This window comes from Miniopterus schreibersii (genome assembly GCF_964146895.1).
Source record: "Miniopterus schreibersii genome assembly, chromosome: 16".
Taxonomy (NCBI): Eukaryota; Metazoa; Chordata; class Mammalia; order Chiroptera; family Miniopteridae; genus Miniopterus; species Miniopterus schreibersii.
The window spans coordinates 21,964,597-21,987,368 of NC_138116.1; the positions used below are offsets into that span (position 1 = coordinate 21,964,597).

The 22,772-nt window shown below is 39.8% G+C and overlaps 1 protein-coding gene across 2 annotated transcripts; it reads right to left on the reverse strand.

Annotated features, from left to right (window-relative positions):
* Positions 1–1,658: 1,658 nt before the first annotated feature.
* On the reverse strand, positions 1,659–6,067 carry KRT10 (keratin 10). Of its 2 annotated transcripts, none has more exons than XM_081161320.1 (8): positions 5,426–6,067; positions 4,531–4,613; positions 4,013–4,169; positions 3,759–3,920; positions 3,530–3,655; positions 3,035–3,252; positions 2,318–2,632; positions 1,659–1,998 (listed from the first exon to the last, which is right to left on the reverse strand). In XM_081161320.1, the coding sequence occupies exons 1-8, from the start codon at positions 6,047–6,049 to the stop codon at positions 1,989–1,991; spliced, it is 1,695 nt and encodes a 564-aa protein (XP_081017446.1). In that variant the 5' UTR covers positions 6,050–6,067; the 3' UTR covers positions 1,659–1,988. The 2 variants fall into 2 exon arrangements, with proteins under 2 accessions (XP_081017446.1, XP_081017445.1); XM_081161319.1 differs by having other exon boundaries at positions 2,298–2,632.
* Between the last annotated feature and the right edge of the window lie 16,705 nt (positions 6,068–22,772).

The following is a 22,772-nucleotide window of genomic DNA, read 5'->3' on the forward strand; positions in this document are numbered from 1 at the left end:
TCAAGAAAGTAGTTCTTTATCAGAGAGAATTTATTTATTTTATAAATATTTTTTATTGATTTGAGAGGAAGGGGTAGGGGGAGGGGGATTCATTGTTCCACTCAATCACGCATTCATTCATCTGTTGATTATTGTATGTGCTCTGACTGGGGATCGAATCCACAACCTGGTGCATCAGGATGATGCTCTAACCAACTGAGCTACCCAGCCAGGGCTTATCAGAGAGAATTTAATATAAATAATTGTTTAAGGAGATTGAGAAGGTAACACAACAGGACCACCATGATTCAGACCTTTCAGGAATGAAGGTTTCGCTCACCACCCAACCAGATAAAGAATCTTATAATATTTGTATTTATCTCAAGTTAGTATTATTAAATATGAAAACACATCTCTTCAGAATAAGAATGGTCATCTTAGATTATGAACAATATCCTAGGCCTCAGGGACTTGGTTAACTTTGTTAGGTAATAAATATTTTAAGAGGTAAGTGTTTTTGAACAGCAGTCAATATGTACGCAGTACATGCTCTAAGGGTCCTTACCCAGCAACGTGTGTTTCAGGGCTTTCCAATGTGGCATGTTGGAACTTCAACAGTGAACAGTAGAAGACTGCCCCCATCCCCTCAAGAATGGCTGGTACATATATAATAGGACATATGAACTAAAGTGAAGTCTTTGAACTATGGTTAATATTTGGTGCCAGGCAGGTCATGGAAACTTGACTATAGGAAAATTTATTCACATTGAAATAGGGCTTCAGTCAAGAATTTGGGGTACAGAGGGTAAGGTTTACCCAGCAGGAGTCCCAAGCAAATGGCTTAGAGACCAGGGCTCAGGTCCTAGGAAAACTGGAGCTCAAATCAGGAAGGATACTGAGAAATGCTACTTGGTAGACATGGGTAACCCAGGAACCCACCGGGGAACAGAAGGTAGTCTTAGGGGCACAGAATAACTCCAGCCCTTACCCACCCCATATGCTAGCAGAGTATGAAATAATATCATTTGGGTTGTTATTGGCTGAAAGATGTGGTGATGGGGTTGACCCTACAAAAACCAGATTTTTAGTACTGATCACTGGGCAGGGTTGGCCAAGGCAAAATCCTAGAGGTGTCCTTTCAGTCAAATTGGCATCACCATGGCTTGACAGTTCTTCTCTTGTTCATCTGACAGACACCACATAATTTTGTTTGATATGATTTCATTGTGCTAGAAAACATTGGAAAATATCTCTTACGCTGCATAGCAGTTGAGCAGAATACAGTAATGGGAAGAAATTACGGGAAGGTAAATGTGAGAAGCCGAGTAATCATAAAATGTGAAATTTCCAATTAACTTTATTTTGAGGGTCTTAGTTGAGATATTTCAGAATTTCCAGGCTTCAAATAATTTGAAGACAGAGAACTGGGAGCTTCCTACATATTGTGTATTTCTAAGAAAGAATGAGATTGGAGACTCACAGGCTTTCTACTCGGTGAGGTTACTGACACTGGTCCAACTTACCCCAAAGATTAAAAAATGCACTCAGAGAAATCCTAAGGACAATAATTTTGTCTTCAGAATTTATGTATAGACCAATCTTCAAATGCTAGAGTTTACTAATGTGTAAGGTTAAGAATATCATGTAGTTTAAATAAAGACGATCCTGACCAAGTAAGATAAGTTTGCATCAGTAAGAAAGTTTATTGAATTCATTAGTAGATGAAGACAGAAATTATTTCTTTTTTATTTCCTTTAAAGAAACACCTTCTGGTAAAGTGGAAAGAAGAAAGACAGAAACCACAAAACACCCTTTAGAGACCTTATTTTCAAAGAGGGAAGCTATTTCCATAGACCGTTAAGACTGAAGTGCTTTCTTGGAGGTCTTTTTTCGTGCTTCTGTATAAAACGGCTTAATAGTAGTGTTTCTTGGTTTCTGATTCAACCTTAGACGAAAGGACTCTACCATCAGGTGCCACTTCTTCAATAATTGTCTTGATCACTCTGGTTTTACTGGTGTCTGTAGGTGAATCACAAAAAAAAGGAAAAGAAATTTAGACAAAGCAATTTGTGGAGGTCCCCATTATTAACAAGCAACAATTCTAAAAGAAAAATACACTGAATTTAAAAGAAAGAAAATTGAACTTTCAGTTGCTTAAAAAAAAAATCAAAAAAAATCCGAGCAATGTTTAACCGATAGCATTTTCCACTATGCAATTTTCCCTTCAAGACTGGTGTCAGGGGTATAATTTATGAAAACATGCAGGCAGGAGCTCTAGGAGTCGGGAGTTTTAGAAAGTTAAAACGAGTTCTTATTACCCCAGGTGGGTTCTGCTGACCTTGATCCCTTAGATGAGGACTCGCCGGCGGACCCGGAAGTGGACTTGTGGCCTCCGCCGGAGCTGCCGCCCCCGTAGCTGCCGCCGCCGCCGCCGCCGCCGCCGGAACTGCCCCCGTAGCCGCCGCCGCCGCCGGAACTGCCGCCGCCGTAGCTGCCGCCGCCGCCGCCGGAACTTCCGCCGCCGTAGCCGCCGCCGGAACTTCCGCCGCCGTAGCCGCCGCCGGAACTGCCGCCTCCGTAGCCGCCGCCGGAACTTCCGCCTCCGTAGCCGCCACCGCCGCCGCCGCCGCGTCCTCCGCGGTAGGAGCCGCCGCTACGGAGAGTAAACGTCCCGTTCAGTTAAACTCTAACGTGGGAAGACGGTGGGTCGCTTTCCGGCTTATTGTGACTTAGCAAATAAAAACATGGTGCGAGGGGAAAAAAACCCCCCAATCCTGTCAAGTATGTATTTTAAACATGTTCTTTAGAAACAGTTTCACAGACACACCGCCCTCAGAGTCCGGTCCGTGAGAAACGGAGGCCGGTGCCCAGCGCCTTTTGGGGCGCGCCGCCGCCTCCCGCCCCGCCCCTCCCCTCCTCCCAGTCTCTGGCGCGTCCTTCGGTTTGGGGAAAGCCTTGCGATTGGGAATATTGAAGAAAAGCGAGTGGAAATGTTAAAGTTTTACAAAAAAATAAAAGCAACTGGGATCGTTTTTAAAACGGCGGTCTAGCGTACCTTCCCTCGCCTTCAAGCAGGCTGCGGTAGGTTTGGATTTCGTTCTCCAGCCGAATCTTGATGTCCAGGAGCTGCTGGTACTCGGCGTTCTGGCACTCGGTTTCGGCGCGGATCTGCTGCAGCTGCTCCTCCAGGGAGGAGATCTGGGCCTGGATCTGGGACAGCTGCACACAGTAGCGACCTTCTGTTTCCGCCAGGGAGGCCTCCAGGGACTGTTTCTGAAAAGAGGAGAGAGCGTGTTGTAGCGCAGCGACCCTCTAGCTCAGCTAACAGTTTAAGCCCTCATCCAGAAGCATAAAGACAGTGAATAGAATTTGTGTTTTACGTTTCACGGCAACGTCTCAGTTTCAAGCCCTTGATGCCAGTGATGCTATTCTGCTGTTAACAAGAACTCCAGTTTTTATTTCTACCCTGTGACCCCCCAACTCTGGGTTTTTCGTTGTGTTTCATAGTCTTGCACGAGCAGGAAACTGTATGAGAGAGTTAGTAACATACCAGGGCTAGTTGGGACTGTAGCTCGATCTCCAGGCCTTGAACAGTGCGTCTCAGTTCGGTAATCTCGGTTTTTTGGCTGGACATTTGTTCGATGTTACTGTCGATTTCTGTAGTCAGCTCCTTGCTCTAGAATATTTAAAAAAAAAAAGAAAAAAAAAGGAAAAGATGAGAAAAATCTGAAATGATAACCAAAGCTCCATTGGTTTCACCCTGAAGGAAGGTAGGTTACCTTTTCATTGAACCAGGCTTCAGCGTCTTTGCGGTTTTGCTCAGCAAGTTGTTCGTACTGGCTTCTCATGTTATTCAGAAGTTGAGTCAGATCAACCCCTGGAGCAGCATTCATCTCCACATTCACATCACCAGTGGACACATTTTGAAGGTCTTTCATTTCCTGTTTGAGGAACAGAAAAATTTAATGGCTGAACTGTGACCAAAATGAACAATATTTTGGCTGGGGGAAGTACATATAACTTTTTGCATCACCTCTTCATGGTTCTTCCTCAGGTAGGCCAGCTCTTCAGTCAGGCTCTCGATCTGCATCTCCAAGTCAGCCTTGGTCAAGGTCAGCTCGTCTAGCACCCTGCGTAGGCCGTTGATGTCAGCATCCACACTCTGGCGGAGGGCTACCTCATTCTCATACCTGAAACGAGCATGGTACAGTTACTGGCTATAACATATAAGGGAGATGTTACCTGGGAAGAGAGTATTTAAGAAGTAAAGATAGAGTTGACTTCATATCCTGGCAACATTTATCATATACTAATGCACATAGGGATATTAGTGGTTGAATGCAAAGAAGCTTAGCAGTTACTTTAAAATGCATTTTCTTTGAATATTGCTCAAAAAGGTATATTGAAATGGAAAATATCTCTTGACAGCTCCAGTACTGTTTAACTTTGAATTCAGGAAAAAGTAACTGCTATTGTGGACATCCAAAGTCATTGTTAAAAACAACTCATGTATTTGTTGTGACAGTATTGTACCCCATTCACTTAGCTTACTTCAGCCTGAAGTCATCCGCTGCCAGCCTGGCATTGTCGATCTGAAGCAGGACATTGGCGTTATCAGTTGTTAGATTAAGGATCTGTGGGAAGAGGTAAAGAAATCAGATACAGATAGGGCTTTTATAGTGACATAGATGAACTGCATTTTTATGTTCTCTTACAAAATTTTGGGGGAGTTTTTTATTTTAAATATTAAATATTGCAGGCTTCCCATTACACTTAAACTTGAGTCATTTGTTCTCTTGAAGGTTCTGTATGCCTCTATTTCTATATCATCTTTCTGAAAGCTAACTGGAATTATATAGCTGTGTTCCTGCATGTGTGTCCCCTTCATACTGTGATTTCCTTATATTTCAGCCAATACTGACTCATACCCATATTTGGTTTAATTTGTTATAAATAGATATTCTAAGTGAATACACTCTAAGCTGGTACACTATAGGTACAATTCACAAATCCCTAGAGGCAAGCAGTATCTCACTGCCATACTGCAGAGTTCATGTTTCTTGCAATATAGATAATGAATATTTTTTGTTTGTTATCAATCTGAATGATATTTTGTTCTGACTCATTTAACAGTCCTTTCAGTTTTCATATTTATAAATGATCTAGCGTATTTTAACAATGGACTCATTATACACTCATTAAAACCAAAAAAATTCTCAGTAATCCACCATCCTATACGACATACAATACACATGTTGGGTAAAGAGTGAAATGACCATACCTTCACACATATTTACCATTGATGAGATGGGATCAATTTTGGAAGCAAGAAAGTAACGTAGGCAAACACAGTGACCAGCTAACATCATGGTTAATTTAAAATTGATCTATCTGAACTACACAGATGAAAAATAGGTTTAAAGTTGGATTTTAAAATGCCCCTTACCTGATTTTTAAGATCTTCGATGGTTTTGTAGTATTTGCTGTAGTCACGAGGCTCTCTCTGGCCTGCGTTGCCGTACTTTTCGTACCACTCCTTGATTTTGCCTTCTAGCTCATAGTTTGATTCTTCAAGAGCCCGAACTTTGTCCAAGTAGGAAGCCAGGCGGTCATTCAGATTTTGCATGGTTACTTTTTCATTTCCAGAGAGAAGGCCACCATCTCCAAGTCCAGCACCACCACCAAAACCTCCTCCAAAGCCGCCTCCACCAAAGAGGCCTCCACCAAAGCCTCCTCCACCAAAGCTACCAAAGTTGCCCCCTCCAAAGCTGCCTCCTCCAAAACTGCCTCCTCCACAGCCCCCACCAAAGCTGCTGCTTCCATAGCCCCCACCAAAGCTGCTTCCACCATACCCACCCCCTAGCCCTCCTCCATGGCTGCCTGATCCTGCAAAGCAGCCTCCACCAGAGCTCCCTCGGCTAAAAGAGCCACCACTGAAACCGCCCCCTGAGCTGTATCCTCCGCCGTGGGAGCCTTTGCTGCTCGAAACTTTGAGGGACCCTCCTCCCCCTCCTCCTCCCCCACTGCGGGAGGAAGAGTATTGCTTGCTTGAGCTGTATCGGACAGACATGGTGATGCTATTTAGCCCAGGGAGTGCCTGCTGCTACCAAGGACAGTGGCAAGCCTTTATATACTGAGAAGGTGTGTCCCACATGGGATAGAGTTTGCTTACTTGCACGGTTTTCTTCTTGCCAGCTTAGCATCTTTGGCTCATGATTGCATAAATTATCTTCAGTAATAACCAATCCCAATATGTATGGTTTAAAATTTGCCTTAAGAAAAAACGAGAGGTTTGCTGTGTTGAAATTGAAAATGGGTGTAGTTCAGATAAACATATGCCTTTTCACCTTTTGAAGAACATTGAGCAACTGTTAAAATCCAGTTTGAGCTCAGCACTAATTTAGGTTGCACAGAATGTGGGCAAAGTTTGGAAAAAGAATTTTAGCTGCAAAGTTATGGTTAAAATAAGATTTTTTCAAATTCATGTTTTAAATGGTATTAATTAATTGGAACAACAAATAGCACAAAGTGCCAGAATCACACTGTAATAGAGATCTTGTAGGAAACTGTAAGCAACTAGAAAGAAAACACATATGCTAAACAATTGAATTAGTGTTCAAAAGTTGCCACATATAAAAAGTTAAAGCCATATAAGCACAATTTAGGAAGAGTGTGTGTGTGTGTATGTGTGTGTGTGTGTAGGGAATCTTTTATTTGAAGAATGAAAGTATATTGATATTTTTGCCTAGGAAATTGGAAGTGAGTAATAATTTAGCAATCTTCTAATTTAATGGTGCTACTCTTTTTAACATTAAAAAACTAAAATCATGAAATTATCCTCTTTGTTTTGACTTTTAAATAAATTTTAGTTAAGGCTTATGTGAAGACCATAATGTAGATACTCTTAACACAAGATCTGAAGAACTAATCTCCCGTACTTTTTTATACTAATGTTGGTTGATTGAAAGGGAAAATTTAGGTATGTTATGATTGTAAGTAAAAATTTGCTTGCGAGAATATAAATTAGATTAGAAAATGATACTTGCTCCAAAATTTATGAACTAGACTGTGAACATACATTTCCAAGCTAGATTCTGTTTCCCAAAAAGAAAAAATTGCCATGGTTATACTGTGTATAGAATTTGATATAACAAATTCTAGTGAGGTATTTAATTGGAACTTTAATACATGATATAATATATTTACCCATAGGCAGTGAGATTGCTGTGTGTGTTTATATATGTATACATATCCATTCACACACATTTTACAATTATACAGTGCTATTTGTGATCCTGTGCTTTTAAAATCTCTGAAATAAGCTGCTGAAATAGGAATGGTGGTTATGATCTCTAGTTTATAGAAGAGGAAGTCAAAGCCGAGAAAGGTTATGGTTTTGCCTAAAGGTATATAATAGGTAGTTGAACTGAGATTAGAGACTTGGTCTTTTAATGCTTGGCTTTTAGCTCTTTCCTGTTGTACCTGTGTGTATGTGTGTGTGTGTGTGTGTGTTCTGTGTTCTAGTGGATGGGTCTGCTAGAACTGAATGCCTCTTTCTTACTATAAACTTCTCTACATGGGAAAACAAAACAAAACAAAATGAACTCGGAGGCGTGAGCATTTTGAAAGGAGGGTATTTCGCACACTTCTATCCCTAATTGTTTTTTCAAATTAAATTTTGAAAAGCTGCACATTCCAGTTTGTGAAAACTATAGAAATAGTTTCTGCAGGGAAAGGGAATGCAGTTGGCAGCAAAATGAAGAGTTGATTGTTAGAGTGGAGGTTACTACGCAACAAGCTGCAGCCACTCCAGCCTGTTAGCACATGCAAGTGGGGCAACCATGGGAATTGATCCCTGATGAAGATACTATGTAGTGAAGGAAAGCTATGATAAATCAGGGTAGAGAAAAGATTCTAGTAAGTTCAAAGAGGATGTTGAAGGCTTGATATTAATGAAAGACATTTGGAAAGAAAACACTTTAATTAGAATTTTTGGAAGGTTTTACCTGTAATTATTATGTTTTGAATCTCCATCTTACTAGTTTTGCTTTAGTATTGGCCCTTAATTTTGTCCCCTGGTGGGAAAACATAAAAATCTTAATCTAGTTTCAGTTAGTTAACAAGTGGTTCGAAGAGATCTGTTATAATTACATTAAATCAAAGGATATGTGAAAGGAAACCATTGCATAAAAGCACATGGGAACAAAAACATGTTTAGTCTTCTAATACCAACTGTAACATTTTAAGCCACCTTTAATGTTATTATCAATGATTACTTATTAATTTGTACACTCTACAAATTGATTTGTCTTTATTTACACTGTCATTTGTTGAAATCAGCTTTTGGAATGAGTGAAATGACAGAGGTGCCGTGTAATAATTTTGCAGCTAAATTGGATGAATACGGTTGTCAGTTCTACTCTTGGCACAATTTACACTTGATTGCCATAATCCATTGTAACTGTGATTTCATTGTCCTCAGTTTTTATTGTGTCTTTATGTAAGACACATTAGTAGGTGCTTAGAAGGTACAGAGATGATTGAGATTCAGCTTCTGCCCTTAAGGATCTTATGAATTGTTGGGATCTAATTGAGGGGACATGACATACATTATCAATTTAAGCACTACAGCAGTGGTAAATGAAGTGGGAAGGAGGTGGAGTGGGGAGGGATTAACATTTCCTGAATATCTACTATGTTCTGGGTGGTTTACTGTCCTTTACCCCTCCCCTAAATCCCCTATGATAGGTATTATTTACCTCATTTTATAGCTTTAAAAAGTTTTAGGAATTTGCCCAGAGTAACACAGCTAGTTTATGCTAGAGCCTGGTTTTAAATCAGGCCTGTGTACCTTCCTAGGTGATACTGTTTTATGACACTGAACTGCCACTGTAAGACTGATGAGTGAGGAGTCTTGGAATGGGTCACCTGGCAAAGTTTCATGGTGCAGGTGAAATTTAAACTCAGTCTTGTAAAGGGTGGGTAGTGCTTTTCCATATGTGCACCAGCAGAGAGAAGCCTGGAAGTGGAATCTGTGGAAATGCCAATCATGTGGACACTGTAGGTGGACCAGTTTGGCTGGAACAGATGGGCCATGTTGATTAATTTCTCTTAGCAGATTGTATTGAGTACCTGCAAAAGTCACTGGGGATACATAGGCAACTAAGATACAATTTCTGCCCCTCAAGGAGTTTATAATCTACTTGGAGAGGCAAACAAACATACCCACGAATCAGAGATTATAATAGGGTAATCTAGGCTTTTTGAGGTTTGGACAGGGTGTTGAGGGAGTGCAGAGAGGAGCTCCAATAGTCTGTGTGTGTGTGTGTGTGTGTGTGTGTGTGTGTGTGTGTGTGAGAGAGATGTGTGAGGGCACAACTGAAAGAATAGTGAAGTCAGGTTTGGAGGAGAAGATGAATTTGGTTTAAGATGTGAATTCGAAGTACTAATACCAGGATATTCATGTAAAAATGTCTTTCAGCAGTTAGAGTCATAGGATTATAGTTCAGGAGAGAGATTAGAGCAGCAGACATCAGAATAGTTAGGGCCCCTAAGGGAAGGAATTTAGAGAGAAATGAGCAGAAGACCCAAGCCTGAACTTTTGGGTACAGCCATGTTAGGAGCTGGAAAGAAAAGCTAGAGAATAATAGGGCACCTAGGATTGGGGAAGAGGGGAGAAGGGTCATGGAAGTCAAGGGAGGAGAGTACCCAGATACAGTGGGGTGCTCTCCAGAGAGCTTGGCCAAGGATGAAGGAGACTGAAGAAAGACTCCTGGTTTGGCAAGTAGGAGCCATGGCCGTCCTTTCAGAGGGCAGGGTTAGTAGAGTTTTGGTGGGGTGATCCACGATGTATTCAGTATTGGAATTGATTACTTTGCCTGTAGTATTTTACTTTCATGTATTCCAGTGTATCCATTTATTCTTTAATTGCTTCTGGATTTTGGGTCATGGTTAGGATAGGGTATAGGTGCTATTCCCGTGTGGTTCATTAGGCTGGGGCTCTCAAAGCTCGTCATCGATTCACCGTTGCTATCAGTTTTGCTTACCAATTAGGATTTGGATCATTCCAATTTGGATCTTCCTTATTTTGCTACAAAATTCTCTTTTGAAGTTGCTAGTTGAAAATTCTATTTGCAAGCTTCTTTGTCTGATTGAGTAACTGAGGTATAATGAATAATTTAGGTAGTTGCAGAAAGATGAATCTGGTAATGCAGGTTATGCCTCAAGATGACAAGGCAGATAAGCTAAATGTGTAGCATTTTCTATTGTTTATCACACAAAGTTGGAGAATTAGACATTTTTTTTACCCTGGTGTTGTGTGACTTGGTATAAATTGCTGGATGTGCCTTTGTGATGACCACCCATGGAATTGAAGCCAAGTGGAAAGTTGTAGAACTGTTCGATGGGTTTAGTGCCCTCCTCCCAGATAGCTGAGTAATTAGAACAACTCAGATAAGGCCCATATCTTCTCACTGGCAACCTTATAAAATTCTGAAGGCACGCCCATATTATATACTTTTTCTAAAACTTCTGGGATGCACTGTAATGGAAACCACAAAAATATGGAAATTGCATGAAGGCTTTTCAGTGCATTATAGCAGAGTGGTTGAGTGGATGGGCTCTGGAGTGAGACAGTGTGGCTTACAATCCAGGCCCCACCACTTACTGTATGGCTTTGTTTCATCTCTAAAGTGGGAATAATAATTTTGCCTACCCTATGTGAGTTAGTAAATACACAGCCTTTAGAACAGTGCCTGGCATATATAGAATAAATGTTTAATAAGTGTTTTTTGTTATTGTTATTACTATCATTGTGATCTCTGTTTCTCAGAGCCTCACCCACCGTCTAACATGCAGTAAGCCAGCAAAATATAAATGAATGAAAGGATAAGATTGGAAGTTGGAACATGACCAGTGAGGAAGACAGTGGCTGGGGAGAACAGGGCAGATAATGGTGTTTTATTGATAACTTTGTGATAAACCATGCCATCTGTTTTTCTCTGATACTTGCTTTCATTTCAACTTCATTCTTTTCTTTAGCTCCTACATGCACCAAGTCACCAATTTCGTCACCGTTTCTTTTGTCATATCTATTTGTTTCTTTTTGTCTTGTCCCTCTGCAGCTGCCCTAATCCAGGCTCTCACCACTTCTCTCGTGGGTTACATCACCAGCTTCTGAAGTGTTTTTCTTGACTCACTGCTGTGCCACTTAAGATCTGTTCTGTTCACTGATGCAAGATTAATGTTCTTGAAAAAGTATTGTCATCACTTTATCAACATACTCAGCACCTACAATGGATTTCTCTTGTGGATGTATTAAATCTTTTGAATAACCTTGCCCTACTCCATCTGTCCAACCTCACGCTCCCTGTGGTGGAATGAAAGGAGTGCTGGATTCTCTTCATGAAGTAATTATGTGGCCTTGGGCAAGAGATTCAGTCTTTCTGTGCCTTATTTTACTACCCTGTAAAATATGGATAATAATAATAGCAAATATTAAAATATGTATAATAATAATAATCTACGATCCAATGAAAAAAAAGTTAGCATTTTCTTAAAAAAATCCTTTCATTATAAGCAAGACTTTCTTTTAAATCTTGGCCGAGACACTATGCTTTATCCTATTTTAGGGCTTCTGTTGTTCCTGGTCTGGAACATCCGTTTTCCACTTTGTTCCTTACTCAAATCATTGTAGTCTAGTCATGGCCCTCATGTTCTTTTCATTTCCTGTGTACAACCTTGTATTTTGTACTATACTACATTATTATTGTACCTAATGAGGTAAGATATTTAAGTTTCTTCAGAGAAGGGAGGCTGCCTTATACTCTTGCTGTACCTTGTAGGCATTTACTGTTCTCTGAATATTTTCATATCACCATAGTGCCTTTTCCCACTTTCTTTTCTTTGTCTTTATTTTGTTCTCTAAACTCTTCTTCCGTGTGTTTTGGTAATGGTACTAGTTCAAAATTTAAATAATGCCTCATCAAAGACAACTAATTTAATTTTGCTTTAAGTAAATGATAACATGTGCTTTTTAGATGTGAGAGTGTTGTGTAAGAATGATAAGAAGTCTAAGATTCTACATAGGATACCTAAGGTATCTTAAAATATATAAAGATTTATACCTTAGAATATATATATTTTAAAATTCTGGCTCTGACCTTTTCCTCTTCATTAAAAGTCCCCTTTTTGGTCTTGGATGTGTTGAGAATGATCTTGATACTCAAAAACTGCTAAAATATATCTGTACTTCTAAAATTTCATTTTTTAAATTAGGAGAATTGATTATTTTGGTTGGTTCTCTGGTTAGCTAGCCCATTAGTGTGGTGTAATTTAAGGATTAAATGTAACAATGACTTAGCAAGTTTCATTAGTATGTCATAGGCTTTTCCCTTTTGATCAAGTTAACTTCATTTTGTGAAAGACAGTTGCTCACTATGGATTACCTGCATTAGGGAGAGAATTTCTAATACAGAACCAGAAATAGAAACATAATATCCCTTTTGATTTTCATAAAAAGTAGTAAAGCTGAAAGGACCAAACCAACCAACCAACCAACCTCTTCAGACTCCAATAAAAAATGTAGTTGCTGTTTTTTACCCCCATTCATAAATCTAAGAAAATTCCTTTAGGTCCAGCTGTGGTTGTCTGTCAAAATTGATCCACTCAGAGATGGCTGGTAATGAGAGAAAGTGACTTCATTACCAGGTCTTTTTAGTTTTTACTTAGGGAGCCTGGACAGATAAAAAAAGAATAAAGGTGGCAGCCACTGTGGCTCAGTTGGTTGGAATGTAATCCCCTACACTGGAAGGTTGCAGGTTTGATTCCTGGTCAGGGCCTGTACCCAGGTTTCGGGTTTGATCCCCAATTGGTCAGGGCACATAGGAAGGCAACTGATTGATTGATGTTTCTCTCTCACATGGATCATTCTCTCTCTCTCTTTCTCTCTCTCTCGGAAATCAAGTAAAAACACTTGCTCAAGTGAGGATTAAAAAAAAAAAGAGAAAATTTTGGATTACAAATGGTACACATAGAAGTTAAAGAATATAATGAAAGGAGCAATCCACCATTGTAGTGATTTCAATGAATATATGCAATGTGATTAAATATTAAAGAATAAAAGTCTTATGAAATTCATCATTTAATCTTATTGTTTAGAGATTTTTAAAATACTTAAAAATCCAACAACTTGTCCATGGCATAACAAAGTGAGAATAGCTCTTTCTCTGAATCACCTTTTTTTGGGGGGGGTGTGTGTGGAAATGTTATGAAATAGATTTGTAACACACAATAATAATGGGGAACATTTACCATAACCATTCCATGGCCTCCCTCCACAAGCTGACAATAATGCTCAAAGAACTTTTAATTTCTTGGATTAAACTCATTAAATCAACATGGGAGTAACATTTGCAATGTCAGTTCTCAGATAATTAGAGCTGTGAAGAGCTTGTTGAGACTTTTCTATGTTCCAGGGCCTGTGCTAAGCACTTGACCTGAGTTTTTGTCTCATCAGCTTTTATTTTAACTAAAAAAATTAAGTAGGTTGCCCAAAATTATTCAATAAAGGGGCTCAGCTGGGATCTGAACACAGATCTATTTATCTTCAGAGCTTTTGCTTTAACATAATAAGAAACTGACCCAGAATTCTATTTTCCAATCTTGTGACTTAGAAAATTAACAAGAACATAGGGATTTTATTTTCTTTCTCAGACTGGACAAGCCTTCCTTATTATCATTGCATTTGCAATAAAAAAATGACAACAGACTAATTTGAAAAGAAAAAGAGTGAGAAAAGAGTTCTGCTCTTGAAGAGGTCAGACTTGTAGGTCTTGTCTGTACACAGGCTAGACTCTGTCCTAACTTTTGGGGGATCCCCCCTGCTTGAGTTTCTAGAATTTCCTAACTCTTTGGCAGGAGTGTGTAGCTCTAGATCAGCCATTAAAGTAGCTAATCAGATCACTAAACCACCAAGCATAATTGCAGTGCTAATCCTTTTATAATGCTGCTTTTCCAGATGGAACTAACACCCATTATGGAGATTAACTGCTTTTCATCAAGTTTTTACTTTTAAGTGTTGAACACAGGGTATATATCTGAATTAATTCCGTAATAAACCATGACATTAATGGGCTCTGGGTGCTTGGCATTTTCCATAATTCAAAAGCTATCAAACTTTTTGGTGTCTCTCTCTTTTTAAACTTCATTTTTATTATTGATCCTATTACAGGTATCTCTTAAAAGTATTTTTCATATTGGTCATTATGGTTAAAATGTGGTGCTAAGGTTAGAAATTTCTAGTCCTAAAGCTGCAGTTGAGTGGATATTTACAGAACTGTGAGATGTTGCCTGTTTTCTTTTTCTTGATATCTAGAATATAAATGCTACAATCTAAATATAATCTAGTAGAATTATTGTGGTTTTTTTTTAAACCAACTCTCCAAGGATGAGGCCCCCACAACCAATACTGGGATAAATGTTGTAACAATCCATCACACAACCATCAAGTTGCTATAAAAGTAAGAATATTAAGAATAATAACTCTGTGCCAGGTACTGTGTTAAGGGGTATATGTACATTTTCTCCTGCAACTCACTTAACAACCCTATAAGGCAGGTACTATTATTAGACCATTTTTACAAAGGAGGAGTGGTTATATATTGTGCATGGGGGGGTAAGTCAGCCAATAAATTAGTAGCTGAGCCAGGACTGAAGCCAGGTCCGTCTTCTCTTGATCCCACATTCTTAACCACTACCTTCCACTGCCAGATGTTTAAACTTTGCTTTGTGGTTTCCAAGACAGTTCCAGAAATTGCAGTGATGAGGATGGAACCTTTTTATTATAGCAGGTCTATTTTAGGATAAGCTTACATTTCCTACTTATAAATGAATTAACAGGAATTTTTAAAAAATTATCTTTATTTTTTGAAAGAATTACAGATGTCCCTTTTCTATGTCAGCTTCCCATGGTTCAGGGCCGATGATTTTGTTACACTTAGGTGCACAGGATGGAGGGGGTGAAAATGCATGGAAGGCTAGAAAAGTAGTTTTCATCAGGGTTTCAAGAGCACACTGATTATTAATGTCTGCACTGACTATAGTTAGATTAAGGGCAATTGTCTTTTTAAAAAAGTTACATATATATGTAAAATTCGGTAGCAGAAGGGAAGAAGAGAATTAAATTTGCATGGATTAGGCAAGCTGTCAATGAAAGCACTAATATAGCTACTAGAAAACTAATAAAATGAGAGAAGAGAAACTAGAAATCAGTTGTCTATGCATATGTAGTAGTAATCTAATTTGACACACCTGCATTGAGCACTGACCCTACAAAGCCATTTGTCCCTCCAGATCCCCTTTCTACCTTTCTCGTCCGTTTTCTGCTCCAGGAGGATACCTCGCCCTCTGGCTTTCATTTTGTTTGCTTAGTGGAGACCCAATTAGGAAACTGGAGGGGGGATGAGTTTGGGGCGTTTATTCCCCTGGCCTCCTCTAAGAGTTGGCTTGGCCTTCATTAAAAGCCACAGCTCCCATCATAATGGCCCCCCATATGACTTTCCCTTTCTTAGTCACCTTCCTTTGTCTCTGTTGGGCATGGGGGTAGTAATACCCACCCCTAGTGGTTTCCCTAGTGGTCACCATGCCCCACCTTTGTAAACAGTCCTTTCATTAATTAAACTTGCTGTAGTTTTTCCTAATTTGAATGTGCCTGTTGTTTCCTGCTCAGATTGTATCGTATGGTAGGCTTGTATAAAGTCCTTACCCTCCAGGAGATTAATAAGAAAATGAATAATTGCAGTGCCATGAAATAAAGGCTAATAAATACTTATTAAAGTATAACATCTTTGAGGGTAGAGGCCACACGTTATTCGTGTTTCTTTCTTTACACTTAGTGCTGGGCATAAAGCAGGCGCCTATCAGTGTGGAATGGAAGAGGTGTGTATGAAGGGTGGGGGAATGAAGGATGGAGTTGAGCAACTGTCCCAGGAAGGTCCAGGTAGCCTTCACAGTGTAGCTAATTAGGCAGTCAGAAACAGACTGGTTGCATTAAATAAAGGAATTTACTGGAAGAATTTCAATGGCTTCTAGAATCAAAGGCAGGCAGGAGAACAGGTCTTGGAAGATAGACGGGAACTGCGGTGTCCTGGAGGGCTAGTCTGCAGAAACCATAGCTAAAGTCATGCATTCAGTACAAGTGGGGCATCCTCATGGACAGCCCCTGGCTTCAGTTTCTTCATGGTGTATTGATATAGGTTTCACAGGACAGAAAACATCTCGGATACATGTAATAATCACTGTATGGAAACTCTCTGGACTTTTCCCCTCCAGTTTTCCTGCTCACCGCTGCAGGTCAGGTAGGAAGAAACAGGATGTCTCGGGTGGGATCTAGTCCTCTGTGACAGCCTATGTCTTGGGGCTACAGGCCTGCTAACCCCTCTCTTCCTCACCTCCTCACTAGATAAAAGGCAGGGTAATGGGGGCAGTGGGTGGGAACAATAGTGAGGTTACAAGAGTTAGCAGGAGTTAGGTAACAATGGGAGATGAGCTTTCCCCTGAAGAGCCAAGCCTGTGTGCAGAGGTGGGGCTGCTTTTGCTGAGGGTGAGAGAGGGGTGTTTCCCCCATCTCTGGGGAGGAGCGGAAGAACCGGCACCTACCGAGGTTTCCATCGTAGAATTCGGATCTTTGTTTTGCTGCCCTCTTCCTCTGCAGCGTTCTCCCCTCCCCCAGCTGTCCTTTGCTCTGAACTTGCTCCCTAGGACCCAAAAGCCACCTTCCGTATTAGTTAGCCCTCCCTTGAGGGGCTCCATTTCCCTTATTTCTCCTTCCCTTCTGAAATTTTCCAGTCTGTGTGGGAACAGGTGTTATTAGGAGGATAACCATCTGGTTAGTCTAATTCAGGCTGAGGTGTGACTTACTGGTAAAGGTGGGTAAGGGTGGAGAGGTGTTCACCGAAACTGTTTGCTTTAAAAAAAAGTGTAACTTTTACCTAAGTGGAATTTCAGGCACGAGGGTGGTAAAAAATTGTGGAGAAAGGAATTTTTTGTATTCTTTTAGTTAATACAACTTGACTATTAAATTAGCTGAATTGGGAAAGAGAGTAACGAAGGTTCTTTTTTTTGTCTCTAGCCTTTCTCCCCCCCGTTCCCCATTTTTATACAATAGTTACTCACTGAATATATATTATATACCACAAATTTTATGGGGTTCTGAAGATGCAGAAATGAGTAAGATGTGGTCTTTGCTTTCAAGGAAGCCATGTCTTGTGGGGATAAAGGTAGGGGGTAAGACATAAATGATTACAAAAGAAGGTAAGGAATTTAATTAAGGTTTATATAAAACACGTGAAGCACCAAAAACGAGAAACCAGCCACTAGAGGACTTAGGGAGATACCATTTGAATAGTATCTTAAAAAATGAGTCTGGAAAAAAATTTTAGGCAGAAGGATCAGCCTGTATAAAGGAGGTATAAACATACATGACATATTTTAAGAATTGTGAAAAGTTTGGTTTGGCTGGGGTGTAATGTCCTTATGAATGAGTGCCAAGAGATAAGATTGGAAAAATAGATTGAGGCCAGATGGGGAAGGACCTTTAATACCATTCTAAGGAACTTGGACTTGGTCCCATAGTCAGGGAGTGGACATTATCTTAATTTTTAGAAAGATAACACTGTTGGCAGAGTACTAGATGGATGAGAGAGTAACTGGAGGCAGAGAGATGAGAGTCTAGGAGCCGGGGAAGACATTATGAGAGCTTCAGGAAAGTAGCAGTAGGGTGGCAAGAACAGAAGACAAATGGTGGCATTTGACTATTGACTGGTTACAGGTTGGTGAAGAAGAGGGAGGGAGTCTTAAATGATAAGAGGTTCCCAGTGTTGGACTTTGGGAAGTGCCGTTAACTAATATGGGAATGCAAAGGAGCAGGTCCTTTGGGAAAGATAGCGAGTTCGGGTAAGAAGATTGGGAATGAAGCGCCTGTCGGTGCTTAGGTAAGGATATGTTCCACAGGCAGTTGCAGTGTGGGCCTGGCATTCAGACAGACACTGTGCCTGGATTTGGAAGTTACTGGCAAGGAGCAACCGTGACACTGGATGAGATTTCCCAGGGAAGATAGATAGAGATGGGGACCGAGGATAAAACCTCAAGGAACTGTACCATTTGGGGACAAACAAAAGGGGTTGAGAGGCAGCACTCAAAGCAGAAAGAGAGGACCAGGAGACAGGAGTTTCAAGGAAGCCGAGGGAGTGGAGAATTTCAAGATGGAACAGTCGGCAGTGTCAGAGACACCAGTCAACAGTTCATAGATGTCAATTAGGATGTGGACTTTCCGTTTGGCTGTTTTGGGTTCTGAAAAGACCATTAAGTACTGGGAAATGAATTCTCTCAAAATTACTAACTAAATACGTACATATTCTCAGTGTTTATAGTCTGTGGATCATATAACATGACCACTTGCACAAGTCAAAAGAATATTTTAATTTTCTTTAAAAGGGAAATTGATATAAGAATATAGGCTAGAGCTTAAGGCCAAGGATTATTCATATTGAGTTGATAGTTGAAGCCTTGAGAACAGTAAGTTTTTAAGGGAGAGAGGACAGAAGGTTAAGACTGAATGGTGAGAAAACCCTTAAAGTTAGGCTTCACTCAGAGGTGAAGTACCCAGTAAAGGCAGTGAATAAGGAATCATCTGGAAGGCTGGAAAAGTCTCAGGAAATCACAGCATGGATTTCAGCTTGGATGATTAACCTGGTTGGGGTTTCCAGAACCTCCCAGAGGTCCTTCCAGCTCTTAAGTTTCAAATTCTGCAGAGATCAGGGAGAAAGAGGGCTAGAAAAATGTCCATGATATTGCCACAAGATCTTTGGAGATCTGAAAGCAAGACTCTTCTGGATAATTTAGGGCACAGAAGCCAGACCCTCTGTCACGAGGGAAGGAAAAGATGGAGATGGAATGAAGCCATCTGTGTCTTGTATTGCTGTAGCATCCTGAGTGGGGGTAAGAGACAAAGGAGTGGTGAAGAGGGAAGCAAAGGTGGAGTGAAGACAAGATTGTCAGGTGTAGAATGCAGAAGCAAGCTCTTTAGAGCTTCTGGGAAACAAACAAAACGAGAGCACTCAGGGAGCCAAGAAGTGATACAGCATTTAGGTACCTGGAAGGAAAGAGTAATCAGAAATAATAGCGATCCAAGGATCAGTGAAGTCTCAGTGAGGTAGGAAATCACTTGCTGAATGATTAATTTAAACTTTGTTATAGGGAACTTATCCTAAAAAACAGACACGTGGTGTCTTTGAAAAATGATGGAAAAAAATTCTACATTTTAGAAGAGTCGCTATGGTGAATGTGTATTGAGTCTGGAAGGTGTGCATTGTTCTCTTTTGTATTTTTAAAATAACAGACTTCATTCTTATGTACAGTGTACCCAGGGGGCTGCACTCTGATCCTTCAAAGAGGTAGTTACAGCTATAAATATGGATGTGACAGTGAGTTATCTCCATGAGCTTAGGAGAAAAGGAAATATGGTTGCCTTCCTAACTGAACTAGTAAAACCAAAGTATAATCAGTCTACAACTGGGTAAGGAATATGGACAGCAGGGAATATCAAAAGGGGTATTCAAGGAAGTTGCCTTAAGCTTCATCTTAGGGAGAGAGATTCTGAATTTGGACATGTGGACCATCTAGCCACCAGAGAGAGGTGGCCTAGTGTGGGGCAAAGATATTTCAGCTGGCCTCAGTAGGATCTGGAGGAGATGTCCCTCAACTCTATTAACCTCTGCTCAAATTCTGAAGCTTTTGGATTCTTAATTCATCCTACCAAGTAAGATTAAGGAAGAAGTCTTGAACATCTGGGAAGAAATGTCCCTCGTTGCTGATAAACTGGCATTCTAATCTATACATTAGAAATCACAGCATGTATGACTACAATTATTTTAAATCTGCTGTCAAGTGTCAGGTCACCTGTGGGGATACTGGTGAAGTCCAGCTTCTGGACATGAAAGGCTGAGAGGAACCAATCGACAAGGCAAGTCTTTCAAAGTAATTCTAATTTATATTAAAAATATTGTCTACTTATATTGATAATCAGTCTTTGAGCTGCCTTCTGTCTGCCTCATTATGTATTCCAATATCCTCCATTAGTGATTTTAGGAATAGTAGCAGTAAGCATTACTTTCAAGTTAGTTGGTAAAAAAATACATGGAGCTTGTATCTATGTAAGAACTGACGATGAAAAAAAGAAAAATAGTTTTAGGAAATGGTTAGATGAGAGTTGACAAACACAAAACCTTTTTTCTGCCATTCTTTGTCCTGTATTCATGGCCGACATTACTCATTGATAATGACAGTCTTTCTTGCTGAAGCTAGACTGACTGTAGAATCTTATTAACAACATTAATCCAGGAAGCCATAACCAGTTGCCTAGATTGAATCCATGTCAGCTAAAACTCTCTGCCCTTTCTAGTTTAGGTGGGTTGTTGGGGATTCTGGTCATCAACAAATTACAGAATTCAGCTACAGAGGACCCAAAGGATGGTTTATGTTTTGAGTTGGATGTCATGGGGAAAGCTAATATGCTCTTTGACCAAGAGTCTCAGGATATTCTGACAGAAGCAATACCAGACTTGCCCAGGCCAGTGTGGCTCAGTTTGTTGAGTGTTGTCCCATGCACCAAAAGTTCATGGGTTAGGTTCCCAGTCAGGGCACATGCTTGGGCTGTGGGCTCAATCTCTGGTGGGGGGCCTGCAGGAGGCAGGCAATCAACGTTTCTCTCTCACATCAATGTTTCTCTTTCTCTCCCTCTCTCTCTAAAAGTCAATAAAAAAATTAAAAAAAAAATATTTAAAAAAAAGAAATAATACCAGACTAGATAAATTAACAAATTATCAGAATGAAATTATCTAGACCACCAACACATTCACTGTCATGGTGTCAACCAGGATAGAACTTGCAAGGGACCTTACAAGTCATTTTCAGGTTTTAAATCCTAGGTCTGCCTCTTAATAAGTGTGATAACCTCTTGACCACTTAACCTCTATGAACCTTAGTATCCTTATATGAGAAATAATATTTGATTCATGAATTTGAGATGCCCAATTTACATAACACACACAAAGTGTTTGCAAATGGTAGGTGCTCATACATGTTAGTTCCCTTCTTTCTTCTCTTGTGAAAGATATTCAAAACTGAGCTGAACTCCATTACCAAATATCTCCAGTATCTACTTGAATATTTCTAGTGAAGGGAAGCCTGTTCGTTGTCTTTCAGGGTGTTCTATTTTTTAGTTGCTCTAATTACTAAAAAGTTTGTCTTATATTGAACTGAAATCTGCTACGTACAATATAGCTTGCATTCTGCCACAAAGAACTTAGAGGTTTTTTGATATTTGAAGAGGGTTACTCTACCCTCCTAAATCTTTTGTGTTCTTAGCGAAGGGGTCACCAGTTCATTCAGTTGTTCCTTAGATGACATGGTTTTTTTTTTTTTTACTTCCATTATCATCTAGGTTGCCATTACTTGGATCACTCCTAAATCTGTAGGATTGATCTAGCCTTTTTTTCCCTCTTTTTCTTTTCTGTCTTTACTATTAGTTCAAGGAGTATTTTTTTTGAGGACTGCATGTTAACTGAGTTTTATTCCATTGCATCAATTCCCAGCATAATATGACTTCCAGAGATGTAAATATAGCACATAATTTCTTGTTTTTCTATTAAATGTATAGAAATTATTTATTTAAATTTTATAATTATTAGTTACATAAAATTCCCCTCCTCCCTTGGTTTTAGGGCTCAGTTTCAGAATGGCTCAGCTGTCTTGAACACATTTTAATGGAAACTTGTTTTACTTACTTTTTGGGTTCACCCTTTTTTCCTGGGTGTGGGACCAAGGCTTGTCACTTAGACATTTCTGATCATGGTGTTGATTAACTAGTTGGCTCTTAAGCTATAATTATCTTCCTCCTTCAATTAACAGCACATTTCTGTATTACAACATGAGCTGTTGCAAAATCTAATAATTCACAGTGGATTTTTGTTTCCCTGTAAGCAGACTTTCCCTGACAACTCATATTTTTCTTCTAGGTTGTTCAAATGCTAGGTGTTGCTGTTATACCACTGCTGAGTAGTACTTTCCTCCTAACAGAGATTGATCAGTGAGCGCTTTGCAATATTATTGGTTCTGTTTTCCTATATCCTCACTTGCTATAATATAGTGGTTAAAATATACTATGTTATTATTTCCAGATTACAGATTTTTGAGTAACTCCTAAACTAGAGCCACACCTATGTGACTACATAATTGGTGTGAAAACGAAAAATTCAGTCAACATATGCTTTTATTTTAAACTGTGCCAAATGATGTGATCGATTAATAGTTTTCATTGGATTTCAGCCAGTCCTTTCCTCTGAAATTTTTAATCATCTTGACAATGTGTAAACTGAATGTGATGTTTCTAAACATCACTTTGACAAATGTGTAGTTAGCATACCTGCATTCTGCCAGACACTGCATTGTCTGGGAATTTATTTCTGGATGACCAGTTAATACATGGCCCTGCCTTTGAGGAGGAATCAGACACACAAGTTCATCTTCTAAAAATAAAGGTCAAGCCACCATGGTCAAAGAACATAGAGTTCTCAGAAGAAGGTCACTTAGTCTTGTGGGGGAGCATTCCAGGGGAGATGCTCTTTGATTCTGTTCCTGCCATTTTAACACTGTACATTGAGACTTTATGTACTCATCAAGGTTCTGCTCAAATTCTTACTCTGTCGTAGGAGTGACCCTGGTCCTCAAGCCCCAGC

Coding starts and splice junctions, on each gene's coding strand:
- KRT10 (XM_081161319.1), bottom strand. CDS start 6,049: ATGTCTGTCCGATACAGCTCAAGCAAGCAATACTCTTCCTCCCGCAGT. Junction 4,170..4,530: donor GCGGATGACTTCAGGCTGAA/GTAAGCTAAGTG, acceptor TGCTCGTTTCAG/GTATGAGAATGAGGTAGCCC. Junction 3,253..3,529: donor TACAGTCCCAACTAGCCCTG/GTATGTTACTAA, acceptor TCCTCTTTTCAG/AAACAGTCCCTGGAGGCCTC.